This window comes from Panthera leo, chromosome B4, assembly GCF_018350215.1.
Source record: "Panthera leo isolate Ple1 chromosome B4, P.leo_Ple1_pat1.1, whole genome shotgun sequence".
Classification (NCBI taxonomy): Eukaryota; Metazoa; Chordata; class Mammalia; order Carnivora; family Felidae; genus Panthera; species Panthera leo.
The window spans coordinates 107173456-107193156 of NC_056685.1; the positions used below are offsets into that span (position 1 = coordinate 107173456).

The 19701-nt window shown below is 36.9% G+C and overlaps 1 protein-coding gene across 7 annotated transcripts in view; it reads left to right on the forward strand.

Moving 5' to 3' along the window:
• Positions 1 to 19701, forward strand: part of LRRIQ1 (leucine rich repeats and IQ motif containing 1) — a 214066-nt gene that overhangs the window by 64937 nt on the left and 129428 nt on the right. For all 7 annotated transcript variants that reach the window (XM_042947273.1, XM_042947276.1, XM_042947277.1 and 4 more), the window contains exon 14: positions 692 to 785. In XM_042947273.1, the coding sequence (XP_042803207.1) occupies positions 692 to 785 (94 nt within the window). The remainder of the gene's footprint in view (positions 1 to 691; positions 786 to 19701) is intronic.

A 19701-nucleotide genomic window follows, 5' to 3' on the forward strand; every position in this document is an offset into this window, starting at 1 on the left:
ATATACACAGCTTCTTCTCAGTACTTTTCATCATAAATTCCAACTTCAGTTCTAATCTTTGCCTCCTCACTCAGCAAAAGAGCTTCTTCATTTGGTCTCTACTATTCTGAAGTGGTAAGCTGCTTTCAGATGGAAAACCACTGTGAGTGTAGATGCACCATATATGTTTCCCATCTCTGAGAGGCAGGCTTAAAAACAGGTACTTCATATGTATTGTCCAGTTTTCTGATTATCTGTCGGAGAGCAATTTTATATAAATTCTTCTGTAATATACCCTGGATTGACTTACTCTTCTTACTTTTGAAAGTAAAAAAAACTTCATGTAATTCTCTTTAGGTATGTGTTCAATTTTACCACTTATTACTTTAGATTTAACTTCTTTAGATTTTGTGATAACAATCTGGCACAAACTGTTCTAAATTCTTTATACACATGATCTCATTTAACCCTCACCCAGTAAGAGGTATGAGCCTGAATCACAAAGCAATTGTGGGAAAAATATGTATTCTAACAGTGGAGTCTGTATTCTTAATACAGCCTCTTTTTAAAAGCACACTGTATTCTGCAGAATAAATAATTTTTGTTGCTTTCCTTTATTACCTAACCAATAAATAAATTGTCATTTATAAATGATTATTGTTCTTTCTCTGTATTACCTTTCATAATGGTTTTTATTTTTTATTTTCTGTAGATCTTACAAGTGCCATTAAGTGGTTTAATGCATGCTATTCTCTCCACGAATTGTCTCTCACTGGAAACCCACTTCTTCAAGAAGTAAACTGGAGGTAAGAAACATTGTTGCACCCTATTATGTACTTTATTATAGTTACAGAAAACAGTGTGATGAAAATTTCTCTGTGCCTATTAATTTCTTGGAAAAAGTTAATAAAAATAATTTAAAAGTTATTCAAAACAAGACATTTTTTTGTAAAATTAGTTTTAGAAATATCTTCAACCTACAATAATGTTTTTGCACATGTGTGAAATAATGCAAATTTAAAATGATTATTTTGATCCATACCATTAATTATGTGACAATTTTAGTATGATGTTCACTTGGGTCTTGTCTTTATAGAAAACACATTTTTATTGGGAATGACTTTTTATAAGTTATCTAAATCACATAACTTGCTAATTAAAATTATTTTTTTCTCCCAGTAATATGATTTTATTTTCTTAAAAGAGAAATTTGGTGCCTGTTAAAGTACAGATTATAAGATATGTGAATTCATACCTCTCTTTAAAATATTGCAGTACCTAGACCTAATAGAAGAAAAATATTTTATAATTTTTTAGAATGGATTTTTTTTTTATAAAAAAGTTTCCCTAATTTGAAACTCTCATATTATGCTAATACCATTTCCCTCAAAACTGACCAACATCTTTTTTCATGATGAGCTTTTTTGAGATAATTTTCATATGACAAACTTCATCAATTTTATTTAGAAGTAGGAGTATGGTGTACAAACCACCACAATCAAGACATTAAACATTTTTACCACCTTAAAAAATTGCCTAGTGCCCCTTTGGAGTCAGTCACCTCCTCCAGTTCTTTAAAAAAGTCTCTCCACTCTTATGGCTTTCATTTTTTTCTGATGAGAAGTCTGCCAACATTCTCTCTGGAGATTTCTAAGATTTTTCTATCATGGTTTTCAGCAATTTGATTATAATGTATTTTGCTGTGGTTTTATGTAGATTATTTTTCTTTTTTTTTTTTTTTTTTTTTAATATATGAACTTTACTGTCAAATTGGTTTCCATACAACACCCAGTGCTCATCCCAAAAGGTGCCCTCCTCAATACCCATCACCCACCCTGCCCTCCCTCCCACCCCCCATCAACCCTCAGTTTGTTCTCAGTTTTTAACAGTCTCTTATGCTTTGGCTCTCTCCCACTCTAGCCTCTTTTTTTTTTTTTTTTTTTTTTTTTTTTTTTTTTTTTCCTTCCCCTCCCCCATGGGTTTCTGTTATGTTTCTCAGGATCCACATAAGAGTGAAACCATATGGTATCTGTCTTTCTCTGTATGGCTTATTTCACTTAGCATCACACTCTCCAGTTCCATCCATGTTGCTACAAAAGGCCATATTTCATTTTTTCTCATTGCCACGTAGTATTCCATTGTGTATATAAACCACAATTTCTTTATCCATTCATCAGTTGATGGACATTTAGGCTCTTTCCATAATTTGGCTATTGTTGAGAGTGCCGCTATAAACATTGGGGTACAGGTGCCCCTATGCATCAGTACTCCTGTATCCCTTGGGTAAATTCCTAGCAGTGCTATTGCTGGGTCATAGGGTAGGTCTATTTTTAATTTTCTGAGGAACCTCCACACTGCTTTCCAGAGTGGCTGCACCAATTTGCATTCCCACCAACAGTGCAAGAGGGTTCCTATTTCTCCACATCCTCTCCAGCATCTATAGTCTCCTGATTTCTTCATTTTGGCCACTCTGACTGGCGTGAGGTGATATCTGAGTGTGGTTTTGATTTGTATTTCCCTGATAAGGAGCGACGTTGAACATCTTTTCATGTGCCTGTTGGCCATCCGGATGTCTTCTTTAGAAAAGTGTCTATTCATGTTTTCTGCCCATTTCTTCACTGGGTTATTTGTTTTTCGGGTGTGGAGTTTGATGAGCTCTTTATAGATTTTGGATACTAGCCCTTTGTCCGTTGTGTCATTTGCAAATATCTTTTCCCATTCCGTTGGTTGCCTTTTAGTTTTGTTGGTAGTTTCCTTTGCTGTGCAGAAGCTTTTTATCTTCATAAGGTCCCAGTAATTCACTTTTGCTTTTAATTCCCTTGCCTTTGGGGATGTGCCGAGTAAGAGATTGCTACGGCTGAGGTCAGAGAGGTCTTTTCCTGCTTTCTCCTCTAAGGTTTTGATGGTTTCCTGTCTCACATTCAGGTCCTTTATCCATTTTGAGTTTATTTTTGTGAATGGTGTGAGAAAGTGGTCTAGTTTCAACCTTCTGCATGTTGCTGTCCAGTTCTCCCAGCACCATTTGTTAAAGAGACTGTCTTTTTTCCATTGGATGTTCTTTCCTGCTTTGTCAAAGATGAGTTGGCCATACGTTTGTGGGTCTAGTTCTGGGGTTTCTATTCTATTCCATTGGTCTATGTGTCTGTTTTTATGCCAATACCATGCTGACTTGATGATGACAGCTTTGTAGTAGAGGCTAAAGTCTGGGATTGTGATGCCTCCTGCTTTGGTCTTCTTCTTCAAAATTACTTTGGCTATTCGAGGCCTTTTGTGGTTCCATATGAATTTTAGGATTGCTTGTTCTAGTTTCGAGAAGAATGCTGGTGCAATTTTGATTGGGATTGCATTGAATGTGTAGATAGCTTTGGGTAGTATTGACATTTTGACAATATTTATTCTTCCAATCCATGAGCAGGGAATGTCTTTCCATTTCTTTATATCTTCTTCAATTACCTGCATAAGCTTTCTATAGTTTTCAGCATACAGATCTTTTACATCTTTGGTTAGATTTATTCCTAGGTATTTTATGCTTCTTGGTGCAATTGTGAATGGGATCAGTTTCTTCATTTGTCTTTCTGTTGCTTCATTGTTAGTGTATAAGAATGCAACTGATTTCTGCACATTGATTTTGTATCCTGCAACTTCGCTGAATTCATGTATCAGTTCTAGCAGACTTTTGGTGGAGTCTATCGGATTTTCCATGTATAATATCATGTCATCTGCAAAAAGTGAAAGCTTGACTTCATCTTTGCCAATTTTGATGCCCTTGATTTCCTTTTGTTGTCTGATTGCTGATGCTAGAACTTCCAGCACTATGTTAAACAAGAGCGGTGACAGTGGGCATCCCTGTCGTGTTCCTGATCTCAGGGAAAAAGCTCTCAGTTTTTCCCCGTTGAGGATGATGTTAGCTGTGGGCTTTTCATAAATGGCCTTTATGATCTTTAAGTATGTTCCTTCTATCCCGACTTTCTCAAGGGTTTTTATTAAGAAAGGGTGCTGGATTTTGTCAAAGGCCTTTTCTGCATCGATTGACAGGATCATATGGTTCTTCTCTTTTTTTTTGTTAATGTGATGTATCACGTTGATCGATTTGCGAATGTTGAACCAGCCCTGCATCCCAGGAATGAATCCCACTTGATCATGGTGAATAATTCTTTTTATATGCTGTTGAATTCGATTTGCTAGTATCTTATTAAGAATTTTTGCATCCATATTCATCAGGGATATTGGCCTGTAGTTCTCTTTTTTTACTGGGTCTCTGTCTGGTTTAGGAATCAAAGTAATACTGGCTTCATAGAATGAGTCTGGAAGTTTTCCTTCCCTTTCTATTTCTTGGAATAGCTTGAGAAGGATAGGTATTATCTCTGCTTTAAACGTCTGGTAGAACTCCCCTGGGAAGCCATCTGGTCCTGGACTCTTATTTGTTGGGAGATTTTGGATAACCGATTCAATTTCTTCGCTGGTTATGGGTCTGTTCAAGCTTTCTATTTCCTCCTGATTGAGTTTTGGAAGAGTGTGGGTGTTTAGAAATTTGTCCATTTCTTCCAGGTTGTCCAATTTGCTGGCATATAATTTTTCATAGTATTCCCTGATAATTGTTTGTATCTCTGAGGGATTGGTTGTAATCATTCCATTTTCATTCATGATTTTATCTATTTGGGTCATCTCCCTTTTCTTTTTGAGAAGCCTGGCTAGAGGTTTGTCAATTTTGTTTATTTTTTCAAAAAAAACAACTCTTGGTTTCGTTGATCTGCTCTACAGTTTTTTTAGATTCTATATTGTTTATTTCTGCTCTGATCTTTATGATTTCTCTTCTTCTGCTGGGTTTAGGCTGCCTTTGCTGTTCTGCTTCTATTTCCTTTAGGTGTGCTGTTAGATTTTGTATTTGGGATTTTTCTTGTTTCTTGAGATAGGCCTGGATTGCAATGTATTTTCCTCTCAGGACTGCCTTCGCTGCATCCCAAAGCGTTTGGATTGTTGTATTTTCATTTTCGTTTGTTTCCATGTATATTTTAATTTCTTCTCTAATTGCCTGGTTGACCCACTCATTCGTTAGTAGGGTGTTCTTTAACCTCCATGCTTTTGGAGGTTTTCCAGACTTTTTCCTGTGGTTGATTTCAAGCTTCATAGCATTGTGGTCTGAAAGTATGCATGGTATAATTTCAATTCTTGTAAACTTATGAAGGGCTGTTTTGTGACCCAGTATATGATCTATCTTGGAGAATGTTCCATGTGCACTCGAGAAGAAAGTATATTCTGTTGCTTTGGGATGCAGAGTTCTAAATATATCTGTCAAGTCCATCTGATCCAATGTATCATTCAGGGCCCTTGTTTCTTTATTGACTGTGTGTCTAGATGATCTATCCATTTCTGTAAGTGGGGTGTTAAAGTCCCCTGCAATGACCACATTCTTATCAATAAGGTTGCTTATGTTTATGAGTAATTGTTTTATATATCTGGGGGCTCGGGTATTTGGTGCATAGACATTTATAATAGTTAGCTCTTCCTGGTGGATAGACCCTGTGATTATTATATAATGCCCTTCTTCATCTCTTGTTACAGCCTTTAATTTAAAGTCTAGTTTGTCTGATATAAGTATGGCTACTCCAGCTTTCTTTTGGCTTCCAGGAGCATGATAAATAGTTCTCCATCCCCTCACTCTCAATCTAAAGGTGTCCTCAGATCTAAAATGAGTCTCTTGTAGACAGCAAATAGATGGGTCTTGCTTTTTTATCCATTCTGATACCCTATGTCTTTTAGTTGGCGCATTTAATCCATTTACATTCAGTGTTATTATAGAAAGATATGGGTTTAGAGTCATTGTGATGTCTGTATGTTTTATGCTTGTAGTGATGTCTCTGGTACTTTGTCTCACAGGATCCCCCTTAGGATCTCTTGTAGGGCTGGTTTCGTGGTGACAAATTCCTTCAGTTTTTGTTTGTTTGGGAAGACCTTTATCTCTCCTTCTATTCTAAATGACAGACTTGCTGGATAAAGGATTCTCGGCTGCATATTTTTTCTGTTTAGCACACTGTAGATATCGTGCCAAGCCTTTCTGGCCTGCCAAGTTTCAAAGGAGAGATCAGTCACGAGTCTTATAGGTCTCCCTTTATATGTGAGGGCACGTTTATCCCTCGCTGCTTTCAGAATTTTCTCTTTATCCTTGTATTTTGCCAGTTTCACTATGATATGTCGTGCAGAAGATCGATTCAAGTTACGTCTGAAGGGAGTTCTCTGTGCCTCTTGGATTTCAATGCCTTTTTCCTTCCCCAGTTCAGGGAAGTTCTCAGCTATAATTTGTTCAAGTACCCCTTCAGCACCCTTCCCTCTCTCTTCCTCCTCTGGGATACCAATTATGCGTATATTATTTTTTTTTAGTGTATCACTTAGTTCTCTAATTTTCCCCTCATACTCCTGGATTTTTTTATCTCTCTTTCTTTCAGCTTCCTCTTTCTCCATAACTTTATCTTCTAGTTCACCTATTCTCTCCTCTGCCTCTTCAAGCCGAGCCATCGTGGATTCCATTTTGTTTTGCATTTCGTTTAAAGCGTTTTTCAACTCCTCGTGACTGTTCCTTAGTCCCTCGATCTTTGTGGCAAGAGATTCTCTGCTGTCCTGTATACTGTTTTCAAGCCCAGCGATTAATTTTATGACTATTATTCTAAATTCACTTTCTGTTATATTATTTAAATCCTTTTTGATCAGTTCATTAGCTGTTGTTATTTCCTGGAGATTCTTCTGAGGGGAATTCTTCCGTTTGGTCATTTTGGAGAGTCCCTGGCGTGGTGAGGACCTGCAGTGCACTTCCCCTGTGCTGTGGTGTATAACTGGAGTTAGTGGGCGGGGCCGCAGTCCGACCCGATGTCTGCCCCCAGCCCACCGCTGGGGCCACAGTCAGACTGGTGTGTGCCTTCTCTTCCCCTCTCCTAGGGGCGGGATTCACTGTGGGGTGGCGTGTCCCGTCTGGGCTACTTGCACACTGCCAGGCTTGTGTTGCTGGGGATCTGGCGTATTAGCTGGGGTGGGTAGGCAAGGTGCACGGGGGGTGGAGGGGCAGGCTTAGCTCGCTTCTCCTTAGGTGATCCACTTCAGGAGGAGCCCTGTGGCAGCGGGAGGGAGTCAGATCCGCTGCCGGAGGTTTGGCTCCGCAGAAGCACAGAGTTGGGTGTTTGCGCGGAGCAAGCAAGTTCCCTGGCAGGAACTGGTTCCCTTTGGGATTTTGGCTGGGGGATGGGCGGGGGAGATGGCGCTGGTGAGCGCCTTTGTTCCCCGCCAAGCTGAGCTCTGCCGTCCGGGGGCTCAGCAGCTCTCCCTCCCTTTGTCCTCCAGCCTTCCCGCTTTCCGAGCAGAGCTGTTAACTTCTGACCTCCCAGACGCTAAGTCGCGCTTGCTGTCGGAACACAGTCTGTCCGGCCCCTCCGCTTTTGCCAGCCAGACTCGGGGGCTCTGCTTGGCCGGAGAGCCGCCCCTCCGCCCCGGCTCCCTCCCGCCAGTCCGTGGAGCGCGCACCGCCTCGCCGCCCTTCCTACCCTCTTCCGTGGGCCTCTAGTCTGCGCTTGACTCCGGAGACTCCCTTCTGCTAATCCTCTGGCGGTTTTCTGGGTTCTTTAGGCAGGTGTAGGTGGAATCTAAGTGATCGGCAGGACGCGCTGTGAGCCCCGCGTCCTCCTACGCCGCCATCTTCCGGAACTGTCTGTAGATTATTTTTCTTAAGAGCTATTGAATCAGGGCCTCTGGGTGGCTCAGTCAGTTAAGAGTTTGACTCTTAATTTTGGCTCAGGTCATGATCTCAGGGTTGTAAGATCAAGCCCTGTGTGGGGCTCCATGCTCAGTGTGGAGCGTGCTTAAGATTCTCTCTCCTGCCCCTCCCCTGCTTGTGTGCGTGTGCATGAGATCTGTTGAACCTCTTGAATCTGATGAATTTGTAGTTCTCATAAAATTTAGAAATTTTTTGGCCATTATTTTTTCAAATATTTTTTCTGCCTCCCCCCATCTTGTCCTACTAGGACTCCAATTTTACCAATATTTGGCCACTTGATATATTCTAGAAGTTGCTATTGCTCTGTTCATGATGTATGGTGTCTGTGTATATATACATACATATATATATATTACACTTTTTTCTGTTTGTACTTCACTCTTAACAGTTATTGCTATATCTTCAAGTTCTCTGATATTTTCTTCTTATATATCTATTTTGATATTAAAGTCCAGAATTAATCAGTTCAGAGTTCAGATACTGTGGTTTTCATCCTAGAAGTTTCATTTATTTTTTTTAACATTTGCAGTTTCTCTCCTAATCATACTCATGATGTTTTCCTGAATCATCTTGAACATATGGAGAATATTTATAATAGCTGTTTTAAAATCCTTATCTGCTAGTTTCATCATCCATGTCATTTTGGGGCCTATTTTTGTTGACTTTCACCCCAATTTTGGGTCATATTTCCCTGCTTCTTGCATGCTTCATCATTTTGGTGGTATTCTGGACGTCTTAAATTTTATACTGTTGATTTCTTAATTTTGTTCGGTTTTTTTAGATAACATCTATTTTGTTTCTGACATGTAACAGCTATGTTAAATTAGGGAGATGCTTTTAAAGCTTGCTTTTAGTGTCTGTTAGGGAAGTCTCAAAGAAATCTTTTGACTGGTGCCAATTTAGCTCTACTGCTATGGCACTGACTTCCTGAGTATTTTCCCTACTGCTTCTTATATACATCCTTTCAATTTTTGCTGACAGGAATTACTCCCAGCCTTATATATATTCTTGTAATTTTTTCTACTTTTTCTTTCCCACTGATTCCTGCCCTTGGCTTACATGGTTTTTTTCTCATACACCCTCAGATCATTTTTCATTTACCCAGATCCAATTGAATTAAATCCCAGAATTCTGAAAAGCTTTGAAAATGCTCACTTTTCTAGTACTGGTGATGATTCTGATCTAAATTCTTGTCTTTTGTATGTCTAGCAGTGTGTATTTGTAAGATGGTTTAACATGGTTTATTGTACATTTGACATTTGTATCATATCAAGTCATGGGTACATCAAAACAGAACAAGGTAAGAATAGACAAGGCTTGTAGCCTAATTTAGCAAGATAAGTTTGACAACACACTAAGTATAGAGAAAGGCAAATATTTACTGAAATTTTGGTAGAAAACCCATTTCAGTATACTCAGAGTTTAGATCAAATATGTAAATCTTATCAATTTGATCAGGTAGTGAAAATACAGCATTTATGAATAAAATATAGACAAAAAGGAGTGAATAATTAAAAAAAAAGGTTGTGGCATCCAATCCTAGGGCATAAGCAGTTGACTGTTCTGATTCGATTTTCCTATGATGTGTGGCCATAGCCTGGAAGATCCTTGTTCTGATGACTTCCAACGGAGTATACCTTACAGGAAAACCAATGATCTGGTCATGCTTAAAATTCCTATATCTGACTTAATCCACTTGTAGAACAGGTTAAGAAAGTCTAGGAAGTAATCTCTTTCCCTCCCTTGTCTGAGGCCACTGCACACCTGTGACACCCTCTTTCACATGTATTGATTCTGTGAATTTGTTAATTGGTCTTTGGTTAAGAAAATAGCATTTTATATCAAGTCAAACACCTGTGTAATTTGCTACTTGTTGATAGTTCATTTATTACAGAAGAGTTATCTTTGCAGTAAATCTGTTTATCTACATTCTTTAAAGCTCTGTTTCCACATTAATTTCTAATGCTATACCATTTTTTAGGGAAACCTGATATGTTTTACATGTTTTAGAACAGAACTTGCCAACTTCTACTTTAGAAATATATTTTTCCAAGTGCAATTTAAGCTGTGTACTATAGAGGAGAGAGGACAACCCATTGAAGTGGTTTTTGAAGATACATCCCTAGGTGAGAAACTTCATCATCACTTGGAAACTTTTAGAAATGAAAAATCTTGGACACTGTCCAGACCCACTTAATCAGAAGGACCTAGGGGATGATGTTTATTAATGTGTGCTTCAACAAGCCCTTTGGATGATTTGATGCATGCTAAACTTTGGAATCACTGTATTTTTAAACAAGGGCATCCTGTTCTTGCCTCATACCATGTGGTCCTGGACAAGTAACAACTTTCCTATGTCTCCAAATCCTCACTGGTAAAATAAGGATAATAATAGTACCTATCTTATGGGGTAGTTATGGTAATTGAATGGAACAATACACATATTTTGTTGAGAATAATTTCTAGAACATGGTAAGCATACAGAAGTCTACTATTTTCCATGTCTAGGCTAACCACACTATGGTGTCTCACTAAGTCACCAAATATTTAGTGTATGCCTACTATATCCAACCAATGTTCTAACATTTTGGACTCTCTAAAGGAAATTCTATATAGTCCATGATTTCAAACCATGTTTATAATCTTTATAGGGATATAAAATATATGCAAAAAATGATAGCCATGAAAACTAATAATGATAACAAACATTGTTATAGCATTTACTTTGTGCCCATTTAATACAATGTATAATAAAATAGCTACCTAGTGTCCCCATTTTACAGGTAGGGAAACAGAATCACAAAAGGGCTAAATAACTTGCCCAAGTTTACACAACTAGCCACTGGAAGAGCCAGGACTCAAACAACCTGACTTCAGTTGTGCTTTTTAACACTTAGATTTCAGTACCTAATCCACATGTCAGATGATTGTTGTAGGCAACGGATATGCTTTAGAAATCCCACCCTAATTTAGAGTGACCAGGAAAACTACCTTTGCTGAAGAGGCAGACTTTGGATTAAACCTCAGAATTTTAGTAATATTTAAAATCAAGTTAAAAGAAAAAAAAAAAAAGCACTTCCGCTGGAGGAAATATCCAAGAAAATGAGGGAATATGAAAGGCGGGATTAGGCTCTGGTCTATTCAGGTGTAACGTAGATATAGTGGAAAATACTTTTGGAAGTAAATAAGAAATCAAGTATATACATTTACAATGGGTCAGGGAATGGGCTAAATACCTACACATATTACTTCACAGCAACTCAGCTGAGTTCTGTAATTATCATTCTGATTTTATGGGAGTATTTACTGAAGCTTAGATGCCTTGTGATTTGTTCAGTTCTGTAAATGTCAGAGAAGGGTTTTGAGTTCTAAAGCCTGGAATTTAAATACTTGCTTTACTGTTTCATATGATATATTGCTACCAGATTGTAAACAGCCTTGTATGCTCGGATAAAGTGTCTTCTTTATCCTGTGGTCATGGAGAGACCTATTAGCATACTGGGTGTACATGTAGGTGCTGTGAGTAAACTGCTCGGGTGCATATCTAGTTCCACCACTTCCTAGCTGTTTGCCTTGCACAAGTTGCTTAATCGTGCTATGTCTCAGTGTCTTCATCTATAGAATGGGTATAATAATAGTAGCTACCTCAGGATTTGTTCATTAAGGTAATAGAGGTTGTACCACACAACAGCAAACCCAGAAATCTGTGTGGTTTAATACAATAGAAGCTTATTTTTGGTTTATATTGCATCTGATTTGAGTTCATCCTGTCTAATCTAAGCAGACGTGGAAACTCAGGATGCTTCCCTTTTGTGGCTCTGTGTCATGTAACTTCAATGTAATCTGACATTTTTAGATAATAGATTGTGGTGAGAAAGAGGGGGAAAGACCACAGGGAAAGCACATCTGATATTTAACTGCTCTGCTTTCAAAAGTAGCATTGGTTAGGGCGCCTGGGTGGCTCAGTCAGTTAAGCATCTGACTTCGGCTCAGGTCATGATCTCGCGGTTGTGAGCTCGAGCCCTGCATCAGGCTTTGCACTGACAGTGTGGAACTTGCTTGATTCTCTCTCTCTCCCTTGCCCTCTGCCCCTCTCCCACTCACGCTTTCTCTCTCGCAAAATAAACATACTTCTAAAAAGGTGGCATTGATCATTTCTCTCATATTCCACTGGATGTAACTAGTCGTAAAGCCAAACTAACTGCAAGACAGAAGCATTTTATAGTAGTGCCTGGCATATAGCACACTTGGTAAATGTTAGCCTTTATTTTTAAGGAGCTATAGAGAAATTTTGAATAGTTGTATGAAAAGGAAAATAGTATTTGTGGAAGATTTCTTTTCAGCATCAAAGTGGTAAGAGATTAAGGAAGGCAGCCACATTCAATGTTAGTAGAAAGTCCAGGAATTAAAAAAGGACTAAAATTAAGTAGTGGAAGTGATCCCAGATATTGTACAGATCCTTCTACTTTAGAACTGGAAGAATGACCTTAGAGTAACATTTTCTACACAAAAAGAAGAGCAATTATGTCTAATAGGTTCTGCTTTGCAGGTGATATCATTTATAATGAAAATATCTGATGGATTATTTTTAGGTAGATATCTTTATTTTCCTAAGTAACTATATAGACTATGTGTAGTTATTATACACACACACACACACACACACACACACACTGTATGTAGACTTATGCAAGGCAAGTATGTCTGCATGACATCTATAATGTCATAGATAACCAAAATTATTTGTTGAAGGAATACATTATAGAAATTTACATTGTAATGTGTAAAATCTTGAAAAAAATGCATGTTTCACCCCGTCTAATTTTTCTCTTGGATTTTTTAATGCTTATTTATTTATTTATTTATTTATTGAGAGAGAGAGAGCATGTGCACAGGGGAAGGGCAGAGAGAGAAAGGGAGGGAGAGAATCCCAAGCAGGCTCTGCACTGCTAGCATGGAGCCCGATGTGTGGCTCCATACCACAAACCATGAGATAATGACTTGAGCTGAAATCAAGAGTCAGATGCTTAACTGACTAAGCCCCCCAGACTCCCCTCTATTGAATTTTTAAAATTTACTTCAGGGATTGAAAGTATTATTACCCATAAATTAACAATTGATACTTATTTATCGGTTTGCAGTAATTATCAATGTCAGGAGTTCTACAACTGGAGTCTTTAGACTTTTAGGGACCATAGTGTTTGTGACATTCTTCCTGTTTTCTGAAAACCTGGTCTTAGGACAAGTTACTACTACTATACTACTACTATACCAACTATTAGTTAATATCAAATTATAAGGAGATCAGACATTGCAACTATTTAAAGAAGGTGTATATATATGTGAAACAAAACAAAACAAAAAAAAACCTTAAATATGTTTCTAGACCTTTTTCCACCTGGGAAAAGGACTCTGTCATCCAAAATAGAAGTAGTCAAGGTCCCCATCTAGATGTACTAGCTCAAGTTCTGGGGCCATGCTTTTCTTACACTGGGATTTAAAACACTAATCCCCAGGTTTTGGGTCCCCGTTTTTAGAACCTAGACCTTAGAATGAAACTTCCCACACAAAAGGTAGAGTGTAATTATGCCTGCCAAGAAGGTGATTATTATTTATATAAGAAGGTGTAATTATCACCTGCCAAGAAGGTGATATTATTTATAATGAAAATACCTGATGGGTTGTTTTTAGGTAGATATCTTTATTTTTCTAAGTAACTATATAGACCAAATCTATGATGACAAACAGAAATAGGTGGCTGTGCCCAATATTCAGAGCAAGCTCTTTGCAGGCCATGGTTTTTCTATTAGGAGTTGGGCAAATAGGACATGAATTCTGTTGCTGATCTGGTATGAGTTTCCATTCAAACAGCTGCCATGTTGCCAGTTGCAATAACTAGAAACAACTCTATGTCCTGAATAATCTTTGAATTGATTGATGGTTTTTTTTTGGTATGAAGAATAAATACTTAGTTTGTTGGATAAAATATGCTCATAGTGAAATATATTGATATAAATCTGTTTAAATATATAAAGATAAACATTCACATTTTACTACTATGCTAAGTATATATACTTAGTGCTATACTAACATATACTATACTTACTATGTATATATACTTTACAGTTTTAAAGCAAATATTTAATTAAAAATAATATTGAAAAAGGGTAGTATTTATATTATAGACATGTACAATTATTTAGCTATTATAATTTCTATGTTTAAATAAAATTTACTGTACTAGAGTAAAACCAACTTAAACTTTTGCTTATCAAATTTCACTTAGATCAGTGGGCCTAATACAGATTTCATAATTTCAAGAAGAGATTCAGTTATCTAAAGGGTTTAAAATCTGGTAATCTATAAAATAGGGATTTGTTAATGAAAGGATCAACTCAAACTTGGGTAAGCAGTATGTTCCAATGAACTTTACGTAACCCCGTGATACCAACAAAGGGATTAGTTATAGATTTTCCCAATTGGCTTCTTACTTTCATGTCTGGCCAGTGATAACATGGACAAAACTGATGTACTAAAAAAATCTCTTTTTAAAACTTAATCTACAAACTCAGTTTGGAATCTCCTTTGGGAATGTGTTTCATTCGTTAATGATTAATAGAGTCTCTTAAGTGACAGAATATTCACCAGGAAGTTTTCACTAAATGAAATATTGATTCAGCCCTTGGCTAGGAGGACCCCAGCTGGAAAAACTAATGTTGAGATCTCACAGTATTCTTATACTTCATTTCCAACATGAATCAACTTGTTACAGCACTTTCTAATATATTCATCATAGAGTCTTCTAAGGCTGCATTTGAACTGAAGGCCAACCTACTACACTACTGATTTATATAGTTCTGATAACTATTCCTTTAAAAAAATAAATAGCAAACAATTTTTAACATAAAACACCAAATCAAATATGGATATTTATTATATAAATCATAAATATCAAGATATTGTCATGATCTTGAAGATCCAAACAAACTAATTTTTACATCCAAAGAAATTTCAAATATTTTGACACAAATAAACTGTTTTGGACTTTTTCTTATGTAAAGGTGATGAATGTAACATCAAAATATTTTCAATGTAAAAATTCAAGCCCCATTGATCTACATTTTCTGTAATTATTCCCTATAGCTATAATATTGTACATAATTATATCTATATTCATAGCCATATTCAAAATGTAGTATTTGATGACAAAATTATCATTTTGCCCCTTGCTAATCTGGTTAGTTAACATCCAAACAGCTTCCACATAATGCCACTTGCAATACCTGCAAATAAACCTAATGCCTTGTATTAGTTACCTTTGGATTTACTTATTTTCTTATTATTTTGGTTGTCTAGGGCATAAACAGTTGTTTTGTTAAATAGAGTATACTTGTGGTAAATCATTGGTCCTTCCATTAATCTGATAAGCAAATTCTTATATTTTGCTTCTAGGATTATATTGGGTCATTTAGTTAAAATGGCTCTTCGTTTTGTCATTAATTATTTCTGAATAGAAAACTGGTTTCTCTATCTATTTGATATGTACTCTGTAACTTCAGTGTTACAAGAATACTTTCCTAAGAAACTTTTGCACCATTTATGTAAAACCAATGGCAATGTTAATCAGTGAACAGATCATTGGAATGTAACTGTCCAGGCCCACAATATCTCTTATTTTAGCAAATTCTCTGGCATCATTGATATATATAGGGCATGCCTCAAGTTTACAAGAAAGCTATATTTTTCTTGAAAATTTAAGACAATTCCAGAATGATAAAATTTCAATTTTTTTTTTTTTTTAAGTTTAAACCTGAACATCTCTAATTTTGGCATAACTTGTAGCCCATTCCCCGCTCCCTCCCCCCCCCCCCACCAATGCATTGGTTCTTTAAAGCCATAAGAAAAGCTATATTTTAAAAATGCAGGGGCGCCTGGGTGGCTCAGTTGGTTGAGCATCCGACTTCGTCTCAGGTCACGACCTCACTGCTCTGTGAGTTTGAGCCCCAAGTCGGGCTCTGTGCTGATAGCTCAGAGCCTGGAGCCTGCTTTGGATCCTGTGTCTTCCCCTCTCTTTGCCCCTCCCATGCCCATGCTCTGTTTCTCTCTCTCAGAAATAAAGAAACATTTTTAAAAAATTAAAAAAACAAAACAATAGTTCTGGCAAAGAGAGGGGGAGACACAGGAAGGGGCACCTGGGTGGCTCAGTTGGTTGAGCATCCAACTTCGGCTCAGGTCATGGTCTTGCAGTTTGTGAGTTCGAGCCCCGCATCAGGCTGTGTGCTGACAGCTTGCTCAGAGGCTGGAGCCTGCTTCAGATTCTGTGTCTCCCCCTCTCTCTCCCCCTCCCCTGCTCATGCTCTGTGTCTCTCTGTCTCTCAGTAATAAATAAACGTTAAAAAAATTAAAATGCAAACTCCCCAGAACCTACCAACAGAGGTCTTTGGTGTAAGTGAATTTAAAAAATTATCCCAGGTACTACTGATACAGTAGTTCAAGGAAGATCTTTTCAGAGACTGCCCTGCAAGGTTGGAGACACACATAGAGATTTAGCCTTGAATTGCCATCACAATGGATTTAGACAGTGACTAAGATAAAGAACACATGTGTGAGACCCTGTGGTTCTCATGATTGCAGCATGAGTATTTCCTTCATTTTGTTGACATCTTCTTAATTAGACAAAATGACACCTGAAAGATGGCTGTTCAAGAGGGTCTCAAGTGTTACTTCATCTGCAATATCACTGTAGGTCCAGGATCCCATTGAAAAGTATTATAGATCCAACAGCTTATTGTTATTGTTCAACCAGAACTAACTGAACAATAGAAATAAAAAAATCAGCTTTACCTCTTTAAAAAATTTTTTTAACGTTTATTTTTTTAAGGGAGAGACAGAGCACGGGCAGGGGAGGGGCAGAAGTAGAGGGAGACACAGAATCTGAAGCAGGCTTCAGGCTCCAAGCTGTCAGCACAGAGCCTGACGCGGAGCTTTAACTCATGAACTGTAAGAGCATGACCTGAGCTGAAGTCAGTCGCTTAACCAACTGAGCCACCCAGGTGCCCCAGCTTTATCTAAGTCTTAAGAGATCCAAATTATAATAAGAAAATATGCTTTATTAATTTTCCTTATAAGAAATATACCTATTTTAAAGACCAAAGCAGGCCATTAGCATACCTCATTCCTTCTGCTGATCAGGTCCACTCTGGAGACCAAATTATCAGAGAGAAATTTGCATGGTACACAAGGAATTAAAACTGTTGGTTATTGTCTAGGGCTGGTTCCATCACATTATTGAAGCCTTATGTTTGCTCTTCTGTATTTTAGGAGATGATCTAATGAAATAAGATCATCAATAGGATTAGAGCATGTTCTTTTTTAAGCTGTATAAACACCAATACAGTTTTAACTTTTACTACCCTTTATTATCACATTTCAAAAGCATCTTTATTTCATATGTGGCATTTTACAGCCACGTTATTCTGACATGTCATGTCTTGAAGAAAAGTTGACTATATACTTGAGGGAGATTTAGAATGCAATATAGTTTCATTACTAATGTAATAAACAATTTGATAGGATAGAATATGGATAGTTAATCTCTCCATTACATTTTAATTATTACCAGCTTCAATTTCAGAGCTTAACCTTTCCTTGCTTTGATGGTAGCCTCAGTCAAAGATTTCATGTTATATTTAGTATTGTACCTCTGTGATGAATAGCCATTATCTTAATTAGCATTCTGTTTTTGAACCACATCTTAAAATGAATCCAAACAGAAATGCAATATATGCTAGTTATTTAACCTTTTATAGTAAGTGCGGTAGTTTATGATATGACCAATATTGGTATCTTCAAGCCTAAAAAAAAAAAAAAAAAGCTTAAAAATTTCCAAATAAATGGACCCTAGTCTTCACTTGATCTTAGCCAAAAGGCCAAGAAGTGATGGACCCAAGTTTTCTTAACTAGATTAAGCTCTTTAACACTGTAAAACATCTGATAGTTATCTTGAACATAATCTGTTTGCTTTCCCTCTTTCCTTATTTAAATATCTGCAAGAGAAAAAAAGTATTATTTCTCAAAGGGTGGAGGGAGGTAAGCGTGGGAAATTAATCATGTATCCTGAGTAAATGAAAAACTGTGATGTTCTTCTCTTTTTTTGCTTTCATTAAAGGAAATGTATTTATATATTTCTTGTGATTATCTTTTATTAAATACCAAGACTATCAAGATCATAACTATACATAGTAATGTGTTATGACTTTAGTTGGGCCTTGGCATTTTTGCTTCAGTGGACCAATTTCTTCATTTATATATAAAGTATACATAAATATGTAAATATAAATCTATATAAGTTATATATAAATTATTATATAAAGTATTTCTATAAATATAAAAATTATGTTTTACAATTGTGTTTGTATAAATGGATATGTTGACCCTGACTATATACCGTCTAGGTGGAAGGAGTACCTGACTGGAGTTTTCTTTCTTAAACCTTGGCATTTTTGTAATCTTATCTTGCTGTCCTTCATTTAGTTTTTAGAGAACTGTGAGTTTGTCTTATTTTGTGTTTTAATTAAAAACTTTATATTTGGGGGCCATGTGGGTAGCTTAGTCAGTTAAGCATCTGGCTCTCGATTTCAGCTCAGGTCATAATCTCATGATTCATGAAATTGATCTCCGTGTTGGGCTCCACACTGACAGTGCAGATCCTGCTTGGGATTCTCTCTCTCTCTCTCTCTCTCTCTCTCTGCCCCTTCCCCACTTGTGCTCTGTCTCTCAAAATAAATAAATAAACATTAAAAAACTTTATATTTTAGAGAAGGTCAGGTTATCAAAATTAAGCAGAAAATACAGAGAATTCCCAGGTATACCCTGTCCCCACACATAGACAACCTCCCCGACTATCAGCATCCTACACCAAAGTGGTACACCTGTTACAATTGATGAATCTACATCAACACATCATTATCACCTGAAGTCCATACTTTACATTAGGGTTTGTTCTTGGTGTTGTGTATTCTATGGATTTTGACAAATGTATAATGACATGTATTCGCTATGTAGTAGTATCATACGGAATAGTTTCACTGCCCTAAAAATGCTCTGTTCATCCCTCCCTTCACCTTAATCCCTGGAAAACACTGATCTTTTTACTGTCTCAGTTTTGACTTTTTTCAAGAATTTCATATAGTTGGAATTGTACAGCATGTAGCCCTATCCGATTGTCTTTTTTCACTTAGTAATATGCATTTAGGAATCTTCCCTACTCATGGCCTAATAGCTCATCTCTTTTTAGTGCTGAATAATACTCCTTTGTATGGATGTAACTCAGTTTATTTATCCTTTCACCTACTGAAGGACATCTTGGTTGTTTCCGGGTTTTGGCAATTACAAATAAAGCTGCTATAAACATCTGTGTGGAGATTTTGGTGCAGATATAGTTTTTAATTCATTTAGGTAAATCTGAGAAGCACATTGCTGGATCGTATAGTAAAAATATGTTAACTTTTGTAAGAAACCACCAAACTATCTTCCGAAATATCTGCACTGATTCCACATTTCCACCAGCACGATTGAGGGTTTTTATTTCTTCACATCCTCACCAGCGTTTGGAATTGTCAGCATTTTGAATTGGCCATTCTAATAGATAATAGTATCTTGTTATTTTAATTTACAATTTTCTAATGACAAATGATGTTGAATATCTTTCATATACTTACCATCTGTATATTTTCTTTGGTGAGGGGTCTATTAAGTTTTATGGCCCATTTTTTAATTGGTGTATTTATTTTCTTATTGAGCTTTAAAATTTCTTCATATATTTTGTATAACAACCCTTTATCAGATATTTTTCCTAGTATATGGCTTGTCTTCACATTCTCTCGATACTCTCTTTCACAGGGCAGAAGTTTTTAATTTTAATGAAGTCCATCTTATCAATTATTTCTTTCATGAATTGTATC